The 22,673-nt window shown below is 39.3% G+C and overlaps 1 protein-coding gene across 5 annotated transcripts in view; it reads right to left on the bottom strand.

Moving 5' to 3' along the window:
• casz1 (castor zinc finger 1) overlaps window positions 1-22,673 on the bottom strand; it is a 230,864-nt gene that overhangs the window by 66,640 nt on the left and 141,551 nt on the right. The window contains exon 1 of one of the 5 annotated variants that reach the window (XM_065285584.1): window positions 18,907-19,331. The exons of 3 other annotated variants lie outside the window; for them this stretch is intronic. In XM_065285584.1, coding sequence (XP_065141656.1) covers window positions 18,907-18,955 — 49 coding nt within the window. In that variant the 5' untranslated portion in view covers window positions 18,956-19,331. Of the gene's footprint in view, window positions 1-18,906; window positions 19,332-22,673 lie in introns of those variants that run through there. One more of the 5 variants, XM_065285588.1, reaches the window with a different exon arrangement.

Here is a 22,673-nt window from a genome sequence, read left to right as displayed (position 1 = left end):
TATCAAATGTTCAAGAAATTCATGAAAAATTCAAGAAAAATTCAAGAAAAATTCAAGAAAAATAAAAAAATCCTAAGAATTTTTTTCTTGAAAATGATTTTTTGCAGTGTTGTTGTATGTCGAATGTTACTTATCAATGTCTTTGTGTCAGATTATTGTTTAAAATCCGCAAATGTGCGTTTCATATATGTAACACGTGACCTTTTGACGTCATTACGCAATTACGTGAGGTCGCGCTGGGGTGTCACAGGACCGGAGGAAGACGAGAAGTTGGGGTTTAAAAGTGCATATTTTTCATTTTTCTTGCAAAAAATGACAATCGTTTCGCTAGATAAGACCTTTCTGTCTTGTTTGGGATCGTTTAGAGTCCTTTGAAACTGCAATTTTAAACTGCATTGAAACTGTTAAGTGTTGGGGTCCATTAAAGTCCATTAAAATGAGAAAAATCCTGGAATGTTTTCCTCAAAAAACATAATTTCTTCTCTACTGAACAAAGAAAGACATCAACATTTTGGATGACATGGGGGTGAGTAAATTATCTGGATTTTTATGGACTAATCCTTTAAGGTAAGCTTGTTTGACTTGGGCCTATGACCACCCAGAAGACCCTAGCAACCATTCAAGATACTGTACCATAGCAACCAACTGCATCAACCTTTAGGTGTTATATGCAAGCGCCACTTCTGGAAATGTTGAAATCTATTCGTACATGCTACCTCTTTGATTGTAATTTTTCTTTACACATTTATTGACAAGCTGTGCCAACCTTTCCTTTCAGCAGCTAATTTGTTTTGGGTCCTGTTACTGGCCTCCCCCATGACTGTCTCCTCAATAGTCTGCTACCTTTCAGCTCAGCACTTGACCCGGCGCTGTCGCTTATTTCCAGCGCTCTAATTGTCGTTTAATCACATATCAACCTGTCACTTAAAGAGACCCTTTTTCAATTGCGCGAATTTGCATATTGTGTGAAACTAATTTCTATCAAAAGCTCTGCTGGCTGTGAAACGGCGCGTCTACCTGGGCTCTCTTTCTCACATATCCATACATAACGTGCTTGATATTCTGAATGCAGGTTTGTTAACAGGCTCACACATATGGTGACAGCACAGATAAGGAGCTGAGAGCTCGTGACGGAAGGTGGCGGTGAAAACAGGATGTCGTAATGGGGGGATTCGGTGTGAAACTGCTGGGGTTAATATCACTCACCACTCAACAGTAATGGCATATGGAGAAAGAGCTCTTTCCATTACAAGACACCGTGTCGACCGCACATTTGCTCCTATCTCACCTCCTTATCTCCGACTTAGGCTAGGGCTGAGTGCTGGGATTCGATGATCCGGGCCGGTTTACGGAGGGTCCTTCTGATGGCGGTCCTCCGGAGATGGACAAGTTTAATTACGAGAGGAGGGAAGCTCTTTGTTTCACCTTTTTATTTTATTAATTGATAAAAGGGACCGGATAGGGGTCTTGGGGGAAGGGATGAAGTTGAGGGAGGGGTTTAATCCCGTTAGAGGCACCGGTTCATACCCCGTCTCGCTGGGACCCAAATGCTGCCTTTATAACTCCCTGCACCCCAAAGGGCCGTTACTCCGCATGACGGCCCGTAATGAAGAGGTCTTTCTCAGGTTCAGTGGAAAGGGGCTGCTGATCCCATCCCTATAGTCTATATATATATATTTGGTTTTTAAGAGTAAAACTTTAATAAAAGTTACTTATACAAATATAAAACTTTTGTAAGTCCCAACTCCAATACACTACCGCACCAAAGGGTTCATCTCAACCTGGGTTCATTTTTTTTAACAAGGAGTCAAGACGTCTCAAAACTGTCACAAGCATTTTCCGCAAAGCGAACGATAGGGATGGGGTGGGGGGTGACGGCGCAAACCTCGCGCGCAGGCATACGCACCGACGCTCGCGTGCACGCGAGGCTGTCAGGTAAATTAGATCTGAAAGCTGACAATTTCTGACCATATTTCCTTGATTATTTCGAACAAATGCACACCAGCCGCTCTAAGGAGATTAAAGTGACATAAAAGTCTCGTGTGGGAGGAGGGAGGGCAGAGAATCCAGGTCACCCCCATTTGTCCCCCTGCCTGACAGCAGCTATATCGCTATCCAATCCAATAAAAATCCCCCCTCCTTTTGCTTTAATTAATTTTACAGCTAGCTTGCTTAATTACTTTCAATCAAAATCCTCTTGCCATCACAAAATTAGAAATGGTTCAACTCCATTAGTCTAAATTCTTCATTTACATACACAAAGACTGTCAGCTCTTGCTAAGCAAACGGCCTCTTGCCTGATGAGATTGTTTTTTTCTGTATCTCTCTCTCTCTCTCTCTCTCTCTCTCTCTCTCTCTCTCTCTCTCTCTCTCTACTGGCCCATCTCTCTCGCTCTCTGACTCCATCACTGTCAACCACTTATCATAAACATACTGTATGGTAATAGGGAAAAGTAGCAAGGATGTGCAAAACTCTGATTTTGGTAAAGTTGATGACTAGTTGACTAATTGGCCTTGAAGGTGAAGTGTCATTTTAGTCTCTTTATCTGCTGTTGGTCAGACAGACAGGTTCACCCCAAATCTACCCAACTGATAAATAATTAATAAATAAATAATTTATTAATATTATTTATTATGCTCTTGTGCTCATGAATAGCTCAGTGGTAGAGCATTGCATCACGGAAACACACATACTGATAAACTTCATTTACCACACACCTTAAAAAATCCTCTGACTGCAAGAGGAGCTGAAAACCACCAAAACATTACTTTTGCACACACAGCCAGCCATCAACTACAATGTGAAACACAATAATTTTCACTGGTGATGCATCTACTTCATCATACTCAGTGCCCAAGGCCAACACATCAACAGGAATTAAGGACATGTAGCGAAAGTTAGACTCAACCCCAGTGCTGCTCAAATAAGTACCGTAGGTCCTATAATAACAACAAAATCAAAGCGGGCCCTCGATGCTATGGACGTTCCCGAACCCACACACATAAACGCACAAAGTGCTGACTCTCACACAGCACGTTGTTTTGTTTGCCCTCACTTTCCTTGACCACACGCGGGCCAAGCCACAAACACTCACTAACCGGGATGAGCTTTGATCTGTTGTCTGCACGCTAAACATATTATCTTTCAGCTGCCGGCCTCTCTTACAGTACCGTCTCCTCGGGAGTGATGAGAGAAAGTGACTTTGAAAAGGACTTATTTGCAGAGTTTCATGTTCAAAATGTTAGGGGCGACTCAAGGGGTCTTTCTCATCCAGATTTTTTTAATCGAGCTATTTATTTTTTATTTTTGGAGAAATGTATCAGTGCTACAAACGTTTGCCTGCATAATCTTTTATTAAAATGCAACAACATGTTTCTTCAAGAAAGGGTTCCTTTTTTTATGGTGACATCACAAATTCCTTCTCCAAGTATCGGCTATTAAGGCCACACCCACTTTTTAATACCCAATCAATCTTTAAAGGGTACATTGAACTCCCACCCTGCTTTAAATAACTTTTTTACTTGGGTCTGCATTGGTTCATCACTGGCTGGTGTTGAGCAGCAGTTCTTCATCCTCTGGACCACCAGCCCTGCTCACTTGGGCTTGGCTAATTCTGTCACATCGCTCTACGCTTCCCACGCTGAGCCTCTTTAAACAGCTCGGCTGCACCTTCACTGCTCTTGCGCTCCTCCCTCTAACAAGGGGTTACAGCAAACGGGAGCAGTGCCCCGATCTTGGTCCACTTTAGCGGAGCTTAATAATCTGTCTGTCAGTAACTTGAGTGCTGCACGATGCTCTTACTTCAGGAGTGGTTTCTTTCGCTTTCTTTTTGTAGTAGATAAACTATACAAAAACAATTTAAACTGCCCTGTGAATAAAACCCCCTTACAATATATTTTGTGAAAGGTTCAATAGAAATAAAACTGATCTGAACTTAATGTAATCTGTTTATTTTTTCAAAACACATCACTGATCATAAAAAATTTAAATACTGCATTAAAGCGAATGTATACCGCAGCTGAACAAACAAGCTTTATATTGTTGATAAGACCGCAGAGCACAGTGTGTTGAGAAATAATTGTTATTCCAAAGAAAGATTATAAAATACGATTACATTCAAATCGTGCAGTGACGCCACACGCTGCAAAAAAAAAAAAACAGCACAATGGCACATTCATTACACGCACAAAACAACCATAAAGAAAGAAACATAAACGGTGAATTGGAGAACTGTCTGCTCATTGTTCATCCGACTGCACATAGATAGAAAAACACTGTTTTCCCTTTATCCGATGATTTAATGAGGGAATTTGTCCCAATTTCCTCATTCTACCGAATACAGTACGACACGCATACTACACAAAACCAACCCATACGCTCACATGCACACTGAATAAAAGTTTCAACCCCCAGCTTTCACTTTAAATGCTTGTTGTATTTTAGTCCTGATTTAATGTAGCTTGTTAAAGAGTGATGATGTCAGCACAATGGAGCTTCTCTAAATCCTTCACATTCACCCAAAACGCCTCGATGAGATAATCACTGGTGACGTCTGCGAAAACACTTATTATATTCGCCCATCGCCTGGATGAAGCTGCTAAACCTCATCAGCGTTATTCACCATTTCTCTCTGGGAACCAGGAGGAAAAAAGGCAATCAGAACTTTGAGGGAAAACTAAATGTTTTAAAGGACAATGCATGTTTGAAATGCCTGTGGCCATGGAGAAAAATTGTGTTTGTCTAATGTTCAGCCAACAATTAGGCTTTGACGCAAATAGCCTTTCTATAAACAGGTTGCTTTTACTTATGCATATGAAATACAAACAGGAGAAACAACTGCATGCCAATCAACCCACTCGGAGGGATGTGACACACCTCTGTTAGAAGAAAGCGAGGGGTGGGCAGCATGACAAAAATGTTACGCCATCGTAACGGTAAATTCCATATAATAGTTATTGTTGCTGGAAATGCAATATTTTTTTTTTAATTAAAATAGTTTTGAAATTAAAGTTACATTTCACTATTCACATAAATTTTTATTAGGAATACTAAGATTATAATTATTCCATAACAAAATAAACCATAAGTCTGGCATCAGTGCAAAAATAGGCTCAGGTTATGTTAACACCCTAAATAGAAACACTCAAAACACATAAAATAGCTGACATACGCACACCTGTGACTGTACATCAGTCAAATGTAATCTAAACTAATGTGTAAATAAAATGAAGCAGCTACATGCACACAAATATATCTAATGCTATATAAATGTTATACTCTTAAAAAGATTATGAAAAGTTATCCAGTCATAATAAATGGTCCAGAAATTGTCCCAAGCTGTAACTGGGGCATCACCCTTTCAAAAAGTACATATTTGCACCTAAATAGTTCATATTAGTATCTCAAGGTACATTTTAGGACCTTTTTAAAAGGGACATTTAGGTTTAAGTACTATAACTGGGTCCCCAGTGCTTCTATCAACTTAGAAAATGTGTAAAAGATCAAACCAGTAACTTAGTTTTGGTAAACCATTCTCTTCAAGCATGTGAAAAAATTGGTAATTGTAATTTGGCTCCCCTTGTGATGTCAGAAGGAGATAATACTGCCCCTTAATCTGCACTATCCTACCACGACACTGCAATTTAGAGCAAAGATCAGCTCATTTGCATTTTAAAGCACACCTACAAAGGTGCAATTTTAAAATTATATAATAAATTATCTATATGATATTTTGAGCTAAATCTTCAAATACATACTATGGGGACACCAAAGATTTATTTTACACTTTAAAAAAGCCTAGTGAAATGTCCCCTTTAAAGGTACAGTACATGACCATTTTCTGACAGTAAAATTAACTTGTCCCTGTTCTTAAACACAAAGGCTTTCCCCTTATAAGTCCCATAGTTGACAACTCAGCGTTGGAGATAAGAAACAGGATCAACCTGAGCCTTTCTCATAGCTTAATTTATTTTAAATCCCAGCTCTGTTTACACAGAACAGGTGCCAGCCGGTGTCCACCTACTGTAAACCCGCAGAAACTCCTTGGCGCTTGAGAGCGGCACCTCTGCTGGGGCGCCACAAAACAAGTCAGGTATTTATATGTATACGTCGATAATCGCAGTACATTCAGAGTTGTGAGTCTGGAGAGCGGTGGCTCCCTGTAGTGTTAGTTAATAATGAGAGCTCTTCAGTGGTACGTGATGTGGAGGTGAGGTCCTAATCCTCCCGCTCGACTCCACGGGGTGGCAGACCCCCACCCGGCCCCTGTTTATCATCGACGGGAGGGGCGGAGGAGAAGAGTGATGCGTCCGGGCGCTCGCGTAAGATGGGATATCTTCTCAGATGTGCCAGCACTTTAACCCGGGCTGTTATTAAAACTCTAATCTGTTAAACATGTCAATGTTAGCACTTTTGGTGTGATTAATAAAGCGAGACATAAAGAGAGAGTGCTGCGCAGGCCTTTTTGTTGCCTTGGGTTGTTTTGTTTTTTGCGTTTCTTTGTTTGATTTTTTTCTAGTGTGTGGTATCTGCGAGCACACGTAATCCTTAAAACATTTTTTTTTGGTACACGCCTCTGAAACTAAACGAATACCGAAGAAAACATATCTTCACGAAAAGGTTTCTAACATATATACATAATGTAAAACTGTGGATGTGCTTGCATAGAAAACAGGGTGATGCACGGCAATGGTGCTGAGGTGGGGGGACTTAAAGGATGTGATTTATCTGAGCTTGATTGCGTGTTAATCGAGGTTACGTGTATTAAGTGGAATCTAATTGGAACAGACACTGGCAGCCTGACAGATCGACATGATGCAGATGGATTGAGAGAGAGAGAGAGAGAGAGAGAGAGAGAGAAAGGGAGAGAGAGAAAGCGAGAGAGAGAGAGAGAGTATATTAATAAAATATACTTCCGCCTCTTTTGAAACTTCTTGAGGTGCAGTCCTGTGCAATTCACAGTAATATCACTGCAATTTGTTTTACGAAAACACATGACCCTTTAAGGAGACCTGTGGCATGTGCTCACCAGTTGCCACAAACGCTCATTTCTGCTTTATTGGAAACACAGGGGAAAAATATCCTCTCCTTCAAAAAAAGATTTTGAGTGGCCCAGCTGCTCAAGCACATCTCAGCTCTGATAGTCAACAGCCCATGTACGCTCAACCCACCAGACTTTTCTATCCCAGAAGCCAACTGGTTCGAAGGCCCTTGCGCTAAATCTGTGGCATTCACCGTATGACTGAGTGCCATTTGCAACATTAGTCAGAAAAAAAGCACAAGGGCCACATCTGTTGTGCTAAACAACTGTTCTCTGAAAGGCTACACAAACACGTAACAAATTATACCAACAGAAAAGGAGGGGGGTAAAAAAAAATCTGTAGCCACATGTCAGACGCAGAACGGGAGGAGGTTGCTTTAAGGTTTCGCCATGAAACGAGCGTGTGGACACAGGCCTGTTAACAGACATCGATTGCATCGAGGCTTGGACTCAGAAATGTCATTTGCAGTCATCTTTTATCACAACTGGGTTCGATAACAGGCCGGCGTTATTAACAGCCGTCGTGGATGACTGTGTCCATTCGCGTCCCTTCATTTTGTGCTCGTCCTCGCATGATAATTAGACAACTGATGAGGAGCGTGATATCATTTTCTGCCATAATCTCAGATTGTTTTATGTTCAGTCAACCCCAAATCTAAAAAAAAACACTGAATATAAAATAATCGGTTGGTCGTATAATATGATTGTATGTAAAGTATGCAGATTTTTGTTTGTAGGTACTGCTGTACGTAGGAGGACGTAGAACGAAAGAAATGTGTGTCTGAAAATAAAAACAAGTGTGGTTTTTTGACTAAGCTGTTTTCCCAGATCTTTCCTTTCAGTTTCGGATCAAAAATACCCTACTGTAAAACACTACGTGATCAATATATCATGGTAACTTACGTTTTTACATTAATTTTAACTCAAAATCAAAATAAGTTAAATTATTTTACCTTTTTACAGTAACATTACAGTAAGTTACATCAGTCATTTCGATTAAACTATATTATAGTAAAAAAAAAATATGATACATCTACATTAAAATTATGTCTCATTATGTTTCATTTGATTATTTCTTTTATTCATTGCACTGTTAAGACTAAACTGTAATTTCTACAGTTACTTACCACAAAATGCCCAGCAAAACACCATCATTTTCTTTTCCAGTTCATTACTGTAATATGCATTGCATTATGGGTATTAACATTTAATTTACGGTGATTTACTGCATGTTTTGAATTTGCGGTAGACTGCTGTAAAACAACAGCAGGAGAGCTACTGTACATTGTAAAAAATTTCTGTAGAAATTACAGTATTACTGGGAATTACTGGCAACTAGCTGCCAGTAACTTACTGTAGATTTACATTTATGTTATTTGCTGGCAACAGTTTTATCAAAGTTAAATGAACATGAAACATCTTTATCTTCTACAGTAACTTACTGGCAATCAACTGCATAATTACAGCTTATTTTTTACAATATAGTTAAATAAAACAGTGTTATAAAAGCATATAAAATTGAAAAATTATATATATATATATATATATATATATATATATATATATATATATATATATATATATATATATATATATATATATATATATGAAATACAATATAAATTTTATTTGTTATGCTTTTAGCAGTGAAGCAAATTTGAAAATGCAAATTGTTTTTCAGCAGTGTAAATAATTTATTGAGAATTGTAGATAGAAACAAGAAAGGGATTATGGATAAATGCTTGACCGTCAGATTTTAGTTTGACCTCAAGACTTCAAAACACTAGTGACGCCAAGATTTCGCTCCTCGGAGTGTCGGGAGAGTGACAGAAGAAGCTACTTGGGGAGTGTAGCGAGTAACTTTTATTAAGTGACTCTATTTTTATATATTTTTTAAAACTAGGTTACAGTAAGGGTATTGTACTGTAAAATGAAACTGCGGTAAATGCATCTTACTGTAAAAACATGTACAGTTATGGTACTGTAATGGGGCAGTTACAGTAACCGCATATATACAATAAAAAGTCTAACAGTGTGCGACTCGAACTGATTTTGGCATTGCTGGTGCAACGCTCTACTATATGAGCTAGCACAAAATCTAGTCATTTCAAATGCTCCAGCACAAAGACCAACAGCATCGTTTAGTAATAACTAGAGAATAGAGACTCACTCGTCAACACAAAATGCTCAAATCGCTCTCGACACGGTCCCGTCATTGTGCCGAGACAAGGGACCGAGCTACTCCACTCCTCTCCTGATTTGATGCATGCTGACTGTTACACTAATGGCATTAATAAGGACAAAATTACTATTTTGAAACACCGACTTTTCGTCTGCCTAATCTGTCTGGCCAGATCCCCGCCCCCCAGCCCTCCATTACAAAACCTGTGGACTTGGTTATGGTTCGCATTGCCAGGGAACCACTGGACTGGTATGCCATGCAAATTGATTGCAACATTTTGAGAGGCCAAGAAGACTCTGATCACTGAAATTTGACCCTCAGCTATTTTTAAGTGTTTGATTGAGATAGCAACTCATCTAGTTCAGCCCAGATTGGCCAGATAAGATTTCTCCTACTCGGAATATTCTCTCCATAAGCACGACGGGGGCAAGTATCAGGCAGCACAGAGGTGCACTAAGCATGCAAAATCAAGCTATACATGTGAGTAATGCAAAAGAAACACATATATGCATGCATAATGTGCATGGGAAGGGCTGGTTATGCTCAGCTGGGCTTTGAGCACTAACATTGAGAGAAATGACACAGTGTGATCAAGGACATGAATTGCTCATTGATTTTTAGCGCCAGCTTAACTATCCATTCCAATTGATTTTAGCCCGGCCGGGTTATACGAGTTATGGCACTTTTAATGCATCTTCTGTACGGCTGCACACCACTGATGGAGAAAAATGTAGAAGAGGACGGGGGGAAAATGTTGATATGTAAAACAACTTGCCAAAACATGCGAGTTGTTTTCTCTCTTTTCTCTCTCTCTCAGTTCCTGGTTGAGAAACGCACGTCATAAAAAGTGCACTTCAGTCTCTAATTATTGGGATATGTCAGTATTTTCACCTGAGAAAACCTTTGCTGATTACAAAACCTGCAGTGATATAAGTCTGTCAAAATGTTAATTACAGCACATAGCTGCTTGTTTCTTCAAGGCACAGAATATTCTAACTGTACAGCAACCAAATAAAACCTTTACTGCTCAACATACAGTACAGTACACCACACCATACAGTATGCATTACATGCTGAGAATACACTGCTTACCACAAGTGAATCAAGTTTCCACCAAACATAAACTTTCGCTGACACTTATGACAAATGTGGCCACAAATGTGAATGTTTTGCAGATATTTGTGTTTTCCTCGCACAGAGAGGTTTAATAATTCTTTATTAACCCAATGTATGATTAGCCAAATCTATGAAAATAGTGTATGGCATCACATGATAAGGATATTGCATGCATCTACTCTCTATCAACATTTGCATAAATTATTAATTAACCCTGGGTTTAGTGAAATAAGAGATAATGTGAGACATGTGATCCAATAGATGGGCCAAATGTCATCTGTCACAGAGAAACGTTAAAACAGAGGGTCACTTTCCTACTCGGCTTTCGATAAGGGGAGGGGGGATTTCTTTAACTTCTGCAGAAGGCATCTTTCAAACATCAAAATGCGTTGAACTGCAACACTCATATCAGCCCAATAGACTTTGAGTTTAAGAGTTATTCCGTTTAAGAGTTATTCCGTTTAAGAGTTATTCCGTTTAAGCGCGATTCAGATTTCAGATTTATCTTCACCTGAGACATTGTGGTCAAACTGTCCAAATATAAGATGTCTTTACTTAAAGTTTTAAAGCAGATTTCATTGTTAACACAGCAGGCGAGTGTCCTTCCGGCACAGTAAGTGGAGTTGCCACCAGCACTCTCTGTTAAAGCTGCCATGGGATTCCGATGTACGACTGTCTCATTCATGCTGTGACCTGTGAACGTAAACCTCCCTTTGATTCATTTCAACAGTATAAGTGGCTGTATGTAAAGAACATGCTTTAAATATGTTGTATGTTGTAATGTGATGTAAATGCCCTGAGGGAAGGTAATGGAGTGTGTCTGAGTGACAAACTATTCTCATAGTTTTGAGAGAGACCTGACAATGAAACCTGACACCCAAATGAATAAATAAAAGAATAATTTATTATTTTTTGCAAAAAAATTATATGTGCATGTTGGTACTAAAATAGTTGGAATGGTTGAATATCTAAGCATTGAATGCATAACTTATTCTATATGGATGATTTAAATTTAACGTATAGCTTAGTACGAAGTCACACCATAACTGATCTTTCTTTCATTTTTTCTTCCTCTCTTTCTTTCACCGTTTCACATTCTTTCTTGCTTTCTTTAGTTTCTATCACACACCTTTTCTAAAACCACAAGCATCGGGACAAAAACATGAATGTCAAAAGTGAACACCCTGCAGCGTTATTGACGTTATTTTACGGGTGAATTTACTCGTGTGTGTGTTCTGCATGACAGGGTAACTACAATATTTCACTTTTCCTGTTGATTCACTTTATTTGTGCCTAGCAAGGATAGGACCAGCACAAACCAGCAACGAGACACGTCATGGAAAACTTTATGATCTGGTGCTCCTGTTAATAAAGCTTTGAAAAAAAGCTTTGTATTTACCTAAACCAGCTCACTTTGTGTAGCATTATTTTGTGAGTTTGTTGCTTTAACGTGAGGTATTACAGCTTTGCATTCAGTTCCAAGGTCAGCTGTGGAGTCTCACATGAGTTATTTGCTTATGGGGCTTTTCAGGTCAATTCCATTCTATTTACATCAAATAATTTTTGATAAGGGATGTAAAAGATCTATAAAAGCTACCATAAATGGGAGAGGTTTAGTTGAGGAAAAAGTACAAAAGATCAACTGTTTCTTATTTCAGGTTTTAATCTCTGACACATCATTTCTTGCTGAACCCGATGTCTTGTAAACTATGCCGGCAAAGTGGGCACCAGCTCCTGTTTCTGCCCAAAGTACCTGTCCCTTATCTCTACAGCTCTATAATCACTTAACAAAGACTCGGGCATTTGCACAAATTAAAACATCAATAATGCACGAGCGCTTTTTAGTTTCTACCACACACACCCCGACGCCGGGTCAACAGGGATCTGTGAAAATGCGCCCTGAGAGACCTCAAATACAGCAGTGACCCGGGTGAAGTAAAAAAAAAGGAAGTCGTTTGGTGGCTTATTTTTTAAGAACGAGGAAAAGTGGCACTAGAGCGTAAACAGCCAACACCCTTGAGTGGTGTACATCCATAAACAACATGGCCGCTGTTTGTCATCGGCGGTCACGCTGAAAACACAGACACAGCTTTAATTCAGTCTTGGGAATCTGCCCTGTCTTTACGAATCTAAATCTGCACAGGCAAGTCTCTTATTTACAGCGACCAAACGATCGTATTGGGATGAAATATGTTGTGTTAAATATGCATAAAAGGAGTCAAAACCAGTTCAATATGAGAGAGGAGGAAGGGTGGAGGAAAAACACCGCAATTTAAGGAAGTATGGTAGACGCCCCATCAGGGCACGAATCTTAATGTATCATCCACATACTGTACCTTCTAGAATGTATACAGTCAAATACTGCAGGATTTGTAATGTGTGTACTTGAACTAAATGTACATTTTTGGTTAAACACGTCGGGGAAATTCCTTATAGGGGCAAGAAACAGAGAGCGCTGAAAGACAGAGCAACTCATAAAGATTCACGCACGCAGCCTTTTCTCCAGAGGAATTAAAATGAAGTTGCATTAGTTTTTCCGATTGTAATGTAAAACCTTTTCATCGTTTTTTCCTAAACACCGTGATAATTTCACGCTCAGAGCTAGTTTATCTTTATTCCCTGGTTTTCTCCTCCCGTCAGCCTTGCAAACAATCCCCTTGTTAGCAAACTGTTAAGACAGGCGCTTGGTACACAAATTGCGCTCGACCGAGCGAATTTGTTTTGCAAGGATGACCTGTTTAATCATCTCATTTTCTTTTGCGGACGTTTATTCATCTGGTTTCCACGGTTACGGAGAACATTAAGGGGCTACAGTAATAAGGCTGGAGAGTCAAACAGGTAATAAAAAAATTAACGCCATTTTCCAGCAGCGGAGGACAGTCTCTGAAATGAATCAGGGGAGAGGGGAGCGCACACCCAGGTGAAGAGGGGCTTCCAATATTTCCAAACAATTAAGGGCCGGCTGGGTTATTTCACTCTGTAGAGAAGCTCATATGGGCGTCCGATGGACACGACACATTCAGAACAATCAGTGGTTGCCAGGCGGATCGCTTTAAAGTCATAATGTTCCTTTATTTATCGTGATACCCTGATTACTTATCAAGACAATCAAATCTTTCTAAATTACGATTATTAAAGTTTCGTTTCTATATTACGAGATAAGATTACAGTTGATTAGTGCTGAAAACACAGCACTAAAACACATTTTTTATGGTGGATTTCTTTCCCTCACCCGTGTCTCCCTCACCCCACTCGACTTTGACAAATGCTGCCCTTTTGTACCAACCAATGAGTTGGACTATAAGCCAAATATAGAAAATTCCGGCACAATAGGAAGGACAGGTGTTGGACACCCCTCTCAAAGTGACTGGGCTCACGAACAAAATCCAAATATGGTATTCAAGGATAGCAGAGCGAAGGCAAAATAAACAAGCCATTAGCAATCTCTATCTCTCTACTACCTGCCTTATGTTTTCAAACAATCCACACATACCAGGAATCCGCAATGCAGATTGCATAATATAAGGTATAAAGAAAAAAGTGCATTTGGGCAGACTTCAACAGGTTTTTCTTTCTATTTCTGACGGTTGTGCAAGCCGTAACACGGCATTTCTCGTGGTCTGCGCAGTTGTGGAAAATATCTAAATCATGCAGGAACACTATTTAATGAAGGCTGCCTTCAACAACCCCACATGCCCTTTCATTCATTGCTCAGTGTGTATGAATAGACAGACATAAAATTGCACGAATAATAGCACACGGGCCCGGTGTCAGGTGGCTTGTTTGCCAAATAACTTACGCAGGGACTTGTTTCGCAAGTCCCATGGACAACTATTCCAAAAGAAATTAAAAATAAAATAAATATTTACAATTTAACACAAAACTACACTATGCATTCATTACTTGATCTCTAAAAAATAACTTTTAAAAAATTATGAAAAGATTCATATAACAAACAGTTAATATTCAAATTCATATTAGGAATATTTATAAAAAAAACTTTAAAATCAGTGTTTGGCAAACTTTTCAGCGTGCATCCCATCTCTTCATGCCCTCCTCCCCAAAGTAGATGCATGACATAAAACAATCTCAAACTTAAAATTTGAATTAAACAAAACAAAACATATTAAATAATACAATGTAATGCTTTTTTAGGTTTAACTGCATAGAATTTATAATGAATCAAAATGTCTTAAACTGAGGCCCGCTGAGAACCACTGTTTGAAACTTTTTTTCAAACTTTTTTTAAGCTTTGTCACCACCACACCTGTCCAACAATTTCAGTGTGGATACCAAGTTTTCCTCATCTCATAAGGGCAGAAAAGAGGATAGAGTAAAAAAAAACCCAAAGCTTTAAGCCATGAGACCGCCAACTGCTCTGTTAACAGCTTCTTAACAGGTGTGGGTCCAAGAACCATGTAATCCTATAAAGTTACAGAGTTAAAAAAATAGAAATCAGTCAAACAGCAAAGTCCCAAGCCCCCTTTTGCTTTCTCTTGTTCTGCTGTTCTGTGCTTGCTTTAGTGTGTAGGCTGTGACAGAATGAAACAGCTGGGCTTCAGATTTATCATGTACAGACTGTAATTATTGCTGCTACTGACCCAAGTGAATAGAATGTCACAGGCAAAAGAACACACAACCGGAGGATTCGCAGTAGGGGAGGTTTCAATCGCAAGCAACCCTGTTTGCAGTCAATTACCAGAGAGGACAGGAAATCAGCACTGTGGCTCTCTAATGCAAACAATCTCGGAGGAAAAAAGGCAAGAGGGAAGACGGAGCAACACGTTGATTTCCCTCGCTTATCGTGGGAAAGGAAAAAAACATGAGGATTTTCTTTCAGGAAAAGCAATATCCAAATGTATGTTTTTCATGACTGATTAGATGAGGGGGAACTCGCTAATTCCACATGATAAACTTCAGGAGATTAATGTTACACATGCACGGATATGAGCCGACAACATCAGCCACGTAATGTTATACAGATTTCACATAAGACCACCTAAAATGCACGGCTCTAATCTTATCACCCGGCCCACCCCGCGCAACCTCTGCGGAGATAAGGAGCCGGAACAGACGCAAACTATCAGTCAGCCGGCCAATCGCTCGGTTCAACACGCGACATTCCCAGACCAAAGGAACTCGTGAGACTTAAGCGTGCACTCAGCTGTCAAGAGCGGGTCGCGGTAGCCTGCCTGGAACCTGCCTGCAGGCTTGTTCGCACCTTACAGACCCCTGCCACATTTAAAAGGATTAGTCACCACATTTTGTACCGACTTAATCTTCCTTTCAGACGGCATAATAAGGGAGCGCAGATAAGCGGAGCATGCAAATTTCATTCTAGCCCATCTCAGCCCAAGCTTTTGAGACAAACAGACTAAAGTCTTCCACACCGTGCTAATTGCTTCTTCATATTCTTCTTTTCCCCTCTTATATACCGTATCAGCCGAGAGAGATTATTTGTCTCCCCCACTTTGCATGAAATTAGAATTTCATGTGGAAGATCATAAACGTGAAATAGAGACCCTCTGCACACAGACAGATTATCTGTCGACAACTTCGCAGCCGCATGAAAATCCTATGTTATGTTTCTGCGCCGAGGGGAAGAACAGGATCATCTGATTCTTAATCGCGTGTGTCACGTTTGTTGCAAAAGGTGAGGTAGATAGCACGAGATAGCACATATGCCTTTACAGAGGCTTCTTTTGCGACATGCAAAACTTAAACCACAAGCCCTGTGAGGCATCGATATAGTACCTCTTTTTCCTTTGTACTTTTGTTTTACTGAAAATGACACCAGCCCCAGGACTCACCTGAACCGTGTAATTTTACTCGCATTTGCTTACAGACAGAAATTACAATAGCATTACTCAAATAATACAGCAACAAAAATCACAAACAGAAAATATATTATGATTATATTATTATGAAATGTTTTTTTTATATAAATGTACAAAAACTACACTATAACAATACAACTGTAAATTTTAGTTTACATTATTCGGTCACAGCCCAGTATCAATAAGACCGCTGCTATGTATTAAGCTTGTGAAGTTTTAATTACGATCTCGTGTCTGAATTAAAGCCCGGGATAGAGACGCCCAAAGTTTGATCTGTTCTTCTATTAGCTTGTAATTGTTTGCCTGTCTGCTGGCTGAAAGTAGGAGAAATGTGGAGGTATTAGGATGACAAGTTCATTTTGACGGTAGTGGGCAAGGGGGGATATAGAGTATATAGAGTTTATGGTCATAAAATGTATAAAATATTATATATATATAAATCACAAATAAATATCAAGTATTTAAGTAACATTTAAATTATAGTAAGTATAGTATTTATAAATGTATGTATATATATTTTTTAACTTTTAAAAATATGCAAATGGATAAATAAAATAATTTAAATGTAAAACCTAATATAAGATTTTAGAGATAATAGACGATTACAAAAAAAAACTCTTTTTTACCAAATCAATCCGGATAAATAATTTAAAAAAGTAAAAAAATGAAAATGAAATTCCTAATTCTATACAAAACAGACTTCAGACATCCCACTAAATGGATCTCTGTCATCTGCGTGTCATCAATTATAGATTACAATTTAAAGAATATGCATGAGTTGACATGGCAACACACTGATCGGCCCTTCACTAAAGATCGCTCCTGCCTCTCTCAGCGGCCGGGTGTGCCGCGGGTCCCTCAGGAAAACTAAGCATAAAAGGGGTTAAATGTGCTGCCTTGCATCCTCTACCCCTTTAATGTTCCCCCTTCCAAATGTACTTCAAAACTCTGTTAATCTGCGGCACACAACATTCCCATTAGCATAGCCCAGCCCCCTCATAAAAATTCCAGCAAGTTTAATTAAAAAATGTAAATTTACTGTCATCCGAAGAGCTGCAGAATTAGGACAGCAACAGCCTTTTTTATTGCTTAAGACATCAAATTGATTCGGCTGTTGCTAAATTGTGATAAAGGTTATGGAGGGCCGGAGACCTTGGGTTGTTTTTTCCTCCTCATTTGATCCTATTTTGCAGATGACTGGTAAAGGTGCTCAGAGTGGACAGGGAGTAAAAACTGCTCTTGCTTATGAAGAAAATAGCTACGGGAGTCATAAAATAACTCCAGTCATCCGAACGGAGGACACAGAGTTAATTGCACTTTTAAAAATATCAAGTGTGTCTTACAAAATTTACAAAAAAAGATTTACAAAAAAAGTTTCTGATAAAAATTACACTGTCTGATGGCATTTCTGAGGGTTCTTTTTGCTTAAGAATTACATTTGTTCTTTTTTTTTAATTTGTATATTAATAATATTTAATCTTTCACTTTATACATTTTTGTAAAACAGTGTTCACTGAGCACATGTGATGACTAAAACATTTTCTTGCCTGGCCTGGGGACAACAAGGCAAGAAGACATCAAATCATAATCTCAAATACATTTTATGATTTATTGCTTAATATTAAACTTAACCTAAACCTTTGTGATACGATAGAAATGATACAAAAGAATTGTAAAAATGTGTGTGTATCTATCTGCTTTCAAAACTTAATTGCAAATAAAGCATAAATATCAATTACTTCGACTTATAATTCAGGTTCAAAATAAAGAAGCGTCATTTAGGAACTATTAAAAAATGATGATAATATTAATAATCTATTCTAAAGCAAATATACATGATTATGAATTGCATAATTAAATAAGTACGAAAGTGATATCTAAAACTATGCAAACAACATTATGTTTAATACACGAAAGAGACATCACAATTCTGGCGTAAACTAAAACTAGAACCACACAATATAAATTGACAATACTAAAACAACAGTGCTGTGATGATACAATACATATACTTATACATATTTTCATAACATTATTTAAGACCAAAGCTGGACCAATATGTGATGAAAATAAGAAACGTGATACAACAATGTGACCGATATGAATTTCATCTGCTTCTAAATATGAGGAAAGAGAAACAGAGAGGGATATAATTTGTGATGTGTTCCCTTACATGTGTCGCACTACAATATTTTGTTTATCAATCCCCTTAGCAACAAAGCCCTAGGCCACACCAGTCACTTCACCCGAAATTTTTACATGCCTATCAAGCACAATAAAGTTATATCAGTATCAACAAATCCCCAGAACTCTTTCACTCAGACAAACATGACTGCTTTAATAAAGAGAGATATACGAGATCGCCGAACGCCCGTAGGTACACTAAATAACAGGGCAAATAAACTTAGGTACTTTTAGGTTTACAATAAAAGTAGTCTACTTAAATTCTTAAATCCCCCTTGAGAGACACGAGTACACAGAGCGAAGAAAACACAGGACAAAGTGAACGTCTCAAGCACTGCCGTGTTCTCGGGACTTGTCACAAAGTTATAAATAAAAGGTACAGTAACCTCACAACAATGACACACAACAGTTAAAAGCAGGACCGACTTCCCTATTCACACACTCATACGCTCTGACAATCACACGTTTTATATTAAAAAAGCACACTTACCTACGACCACACACACATACGAGCATAAACAAGGTGGTAGAGAGGAGGGTCACTTACCATATTCAGGGTAGTCGAAGTTATATCCTGACAAGCATGTAACTTTCATAATATTACTCGACTCTGTTTGAAAATCATCAGAAGTAAGCTGGTCTGTGAGAAAGGAGAGCTAAAATAACTTGACAATAAAAAGCCTTCTCTCAATCATGTACTAAACTCCTTGACATGTAATCTGTCAATAGTTTGTAGCAGAGATAATGCCGGCTGCCACGAGTGAGCTTGATTGGCAGCTTGGCTTGGCCCCTCCCTCCTGTGGTTTGACGGGGGGTAGGTGAAATAATACAGAGCCGGCCCCTTCCTCGCCTGCTCCTCCTTTCTCTCTCTCTCTATCTCTCTCTCTCTTTCTCTCTCTCTCTGTATCTCTGTCTGTGGTTCTGCTCCTGTACACACGCACACACCAAGCAGTTGGCGATGTCTGAATAGTCAGATAGGAAATTACAGCCGCGCTGGAACCCGAGCACACTCTTTGCCTCCCCTTAGTGGGCCGGCCTTCCCATCTTTGGGTTCTTCAACTCCTTTGGGGAGGAGCTTTCCATGATTCCATGAAAATGAGGAGGGAGGGAGAACTCCAAGGATTTAGAAATAATATCAAGCTCATTACACATATCAGTCTTTAAATAATTTTGCAAGCGATTGTTTTTGTAGATAACGCCATTAAATAGTATGAAGCACACAGTTTGGGAAAGACCCTTACTGCCTTACTGTCACCCATTTGATAATCACAGGTAATTTTATGAGTGTTGTTCACAGAGAACAGGAAGTTTGCGGAATACTAAATAAATGAATACCGGAGAAGTTTGCATGTAAAAGAGAAACAGTTATAAAAGAGTGCAAGAAAACAAAACTAATTGAGTGCATTTTATTTTAGTAATCATATAAAATTAACCAATATTAGGTTATTTAAAAATAATGCAAAAAATGATTTATTAATTTATTTATTTATTTTTTATTTATGCAAATAGAGACATCAATACTGAAAGGCCAGACTGCTCACATGGTTAAGTAACCTTATCCTCCGAACAGTTGGTTGTATATTACGTGGAGAGAAAAAAAACCTTACATGTCCCCATCCCCCGATCTCTACTTCTCCCTCCCTTTTTCCCTCCTTCTCTTCTTCAATTCATCTTTGGCTTCTCTTTATGCGTTTGTCCCTCTGATAAGGTATCAGTTTTCATTGTAATTTCAGGTGAAATGATAAACGGCAGCCGTTACCAGGTTACAATGAATACTTTATAAGACAAAGCCCTTATTTGCCTGGCAGTTTCTTCCGCTGTGGCATGCAAAAGCGCACCCGGACATTTTCGGCATATTTTTATATAAACACGGTCAACTTTCAAATATTTCCATTCTCATCCGGAGCTGTGCCGAAAGCAGTGCGGCAAACGGGGCACGCGGGAAGTGCGCCGTTTTGGGAAAAACAAAACTAGCCGATTTATGAGGCGCTTAGAAAAAAGTCCAATGAAAAGAGGAAATGAATATCCCTCATAACGCTATAAAATGAGTCAATTCCAAGTTCCTGTTTGCTAACTGCTATATCTCATTTGTGAGCATAAAACAGGTTTTGGTTGATTTAGTGATTATGCGGATGAGTCATAAAGCAACAATGGCAAAACGTTCCCACCTTAAACTTAATAATCCAGAAGGGAAGAGCATGTGCAGTCACTCATCATCGAGTATCTTTGTGACATACCGAAAAATACCCAAACATGCAAAATATCAACAAACAAACCACACCCGTCACTCTTTGCCAACTTTACAAAAGTTTTGTAACAAAACAACATACTGTAATAACACCTTTACAGTCAAAGCATTTGTAAATTACTAAAGCAAGTTAAAAATGCTGCATAACCGCAATTCCCGAACGAGTTCAGCGCACAAAGCGTACGGTAGGGTACGGTAGATCATTTTTCTCTCGCTGCCATTTCTGTTTCTCGGAGAGGAGCTGAATGGCGTTTGATGTGGCCCATTATGATGATATGCTCAGGGCATAGGGGCGAGCAGGGAGGAGGGCCGTGACATGGCAGGACTGCATCCGTCAAAGGGATGCAGGGGCCAGACGTTTAGCTGCCCCTGACTGCGCACTCCAGGAGGGGCTGGTCTGATGGCCGCCCGCTCCAAGCGCCGGGACAAAAGCCAGCGCCCAGTTGAAAGATGTGAATTGAGGGGCTTTGTGCCTAGGGCCCGGGGCCATGCGGAGTGAGAAAACTGACCTTTGCCGGGAGTTAGATTGTGTTTGAACCCTCTCGCTGTCTCAGCCAGTGGGACGCACAGACAACTGTGAGGTGAAAAAAAAATCTAAATAAAAAGACAGGAAAAGGAGCATCATCAACTCTCCGAAGTGAAAAAAAGCTTTCCCACAGAGATTTTTTCTGCATTAAAAATGGAAGAGCCGAGGAGTTTTTTCTCCTCAAATCTCAATTGTGAAATTGACAGGAAATTGAATATGACAAAACTTGAAGGCCCGAGAAAGCGTTTGCCCTTGTATTGTTCTAGCGAGCCTGTGATGTTGAATATTATTCCCCCTCACGTCTATTTGGATAACATTATATATTTATTTTTTCAGGGGTGAACGCATTGCATACGAAATTTGTAAGCGTATCTCCAAAAGCAGCGGTCAGAGTTACTTATCATGAACTAATTGGCCTGCGCTAAGGCGACCGGTGGCGGTGATCTTTATAATGAAAATATCTTTATTAAATTAGCCTATCGTTGTTTTTTGTAAACAAATGACAATGTACCTGCTGTGCGTACTAATTCATGCAAAGGTTAAATGCGTTCCTGCGAGCGCGCTGCAAAAACAGGTGTGCTGCGATCTGGCGATAGGCTGAAATGTCCAGTTCGCTTAAAAAAACATTACTTAAAAGTCAAAACATTTTTCTTGACACAGCTTTCATCCCCTGCCTCGCATCATTATGTTTCAGTATCTCCCCCGGATGCAGACGGTCCTAATGTAATCTTCCTAATTTTGGTCTCTCGCAATCTGGTTTTAAAAGGGAACGAGAGAAAGGGGCAGATTTCTGAGGGCCCTGACCATAATCGTTTTAGACAGATAGCTTCTCCCATCGCAGATGAGCAAATATTTGTAAACTAGCTATCTAATGGAAAATTATAGTGAAATTAGAGCGAAATTCACGACGGAGAAATCTGATTACCTCTAATTTTATTATGCCATCTTAGCCCACACAGCATATTTTTGTAGAGGTTTTTTCCATAAATACCTATGCCAGGGGTCCCGGTAATCAAATAAAATTGAAATTCATCTCCCCATTAAATTCAATTAGATGCAATTTCAAAAGCCTATCAAAGATTTTAATTACTAAATTATAAAAGTCTCCAATGCCAAATTGGGGAACAAAAAAGTACACCCCTGAAAAAGTAAAAATAACTCAAACTCGAAATCCGACCGGAAGAGGAAACTGGCGATCCGAACACAGATATCTGCAAATAAAATTAACCAAGCGGAGAGTCTTATTCACCGGCTCTTTGTGAGGAATGACGTGTGGTACTAAATGCATGGCTCCTGGACCGGAGGAAATGAACTTAGCTGAAGTACGCTCCGCTTCTAAACGTCTGCCCTCCAAGTTATTACGCCATAATTGACTAATTGACACCTTAATTTCATTTATGGGCCCTTGCATTGAGGAGTCAACCTCTGGGTATGGAGGTGGTCCAGGAAGAGAGCAGAAAGCCAACGTGCAGGTGCAGGCCGCCTGCTTTCCCCTTTTATCCCACGATCACCTGTTTGATAATTAAACGGAAACATATCG

This window comes from Paramisgurnus dabryanus, chromosome 21 (assembly GCF_030506205.2).
Source record: "Paramisgurnus dabryanus chromosome 21, PD_genome_1.1, whole genome shotgun sequence".
NCBI classification, from domain to species: domain Eukaryota; kingdom Metazoa; phylum Chordata; class Actinopteri; order Cypriniformes; family Cobitidae; genus Paramisgurnus; species Paramisgurnus dabryanus.
Note: the sequence above shows the minus strand (reverse complement) of the source record. Positions and strands in the feature narration are given on the sequence as shown.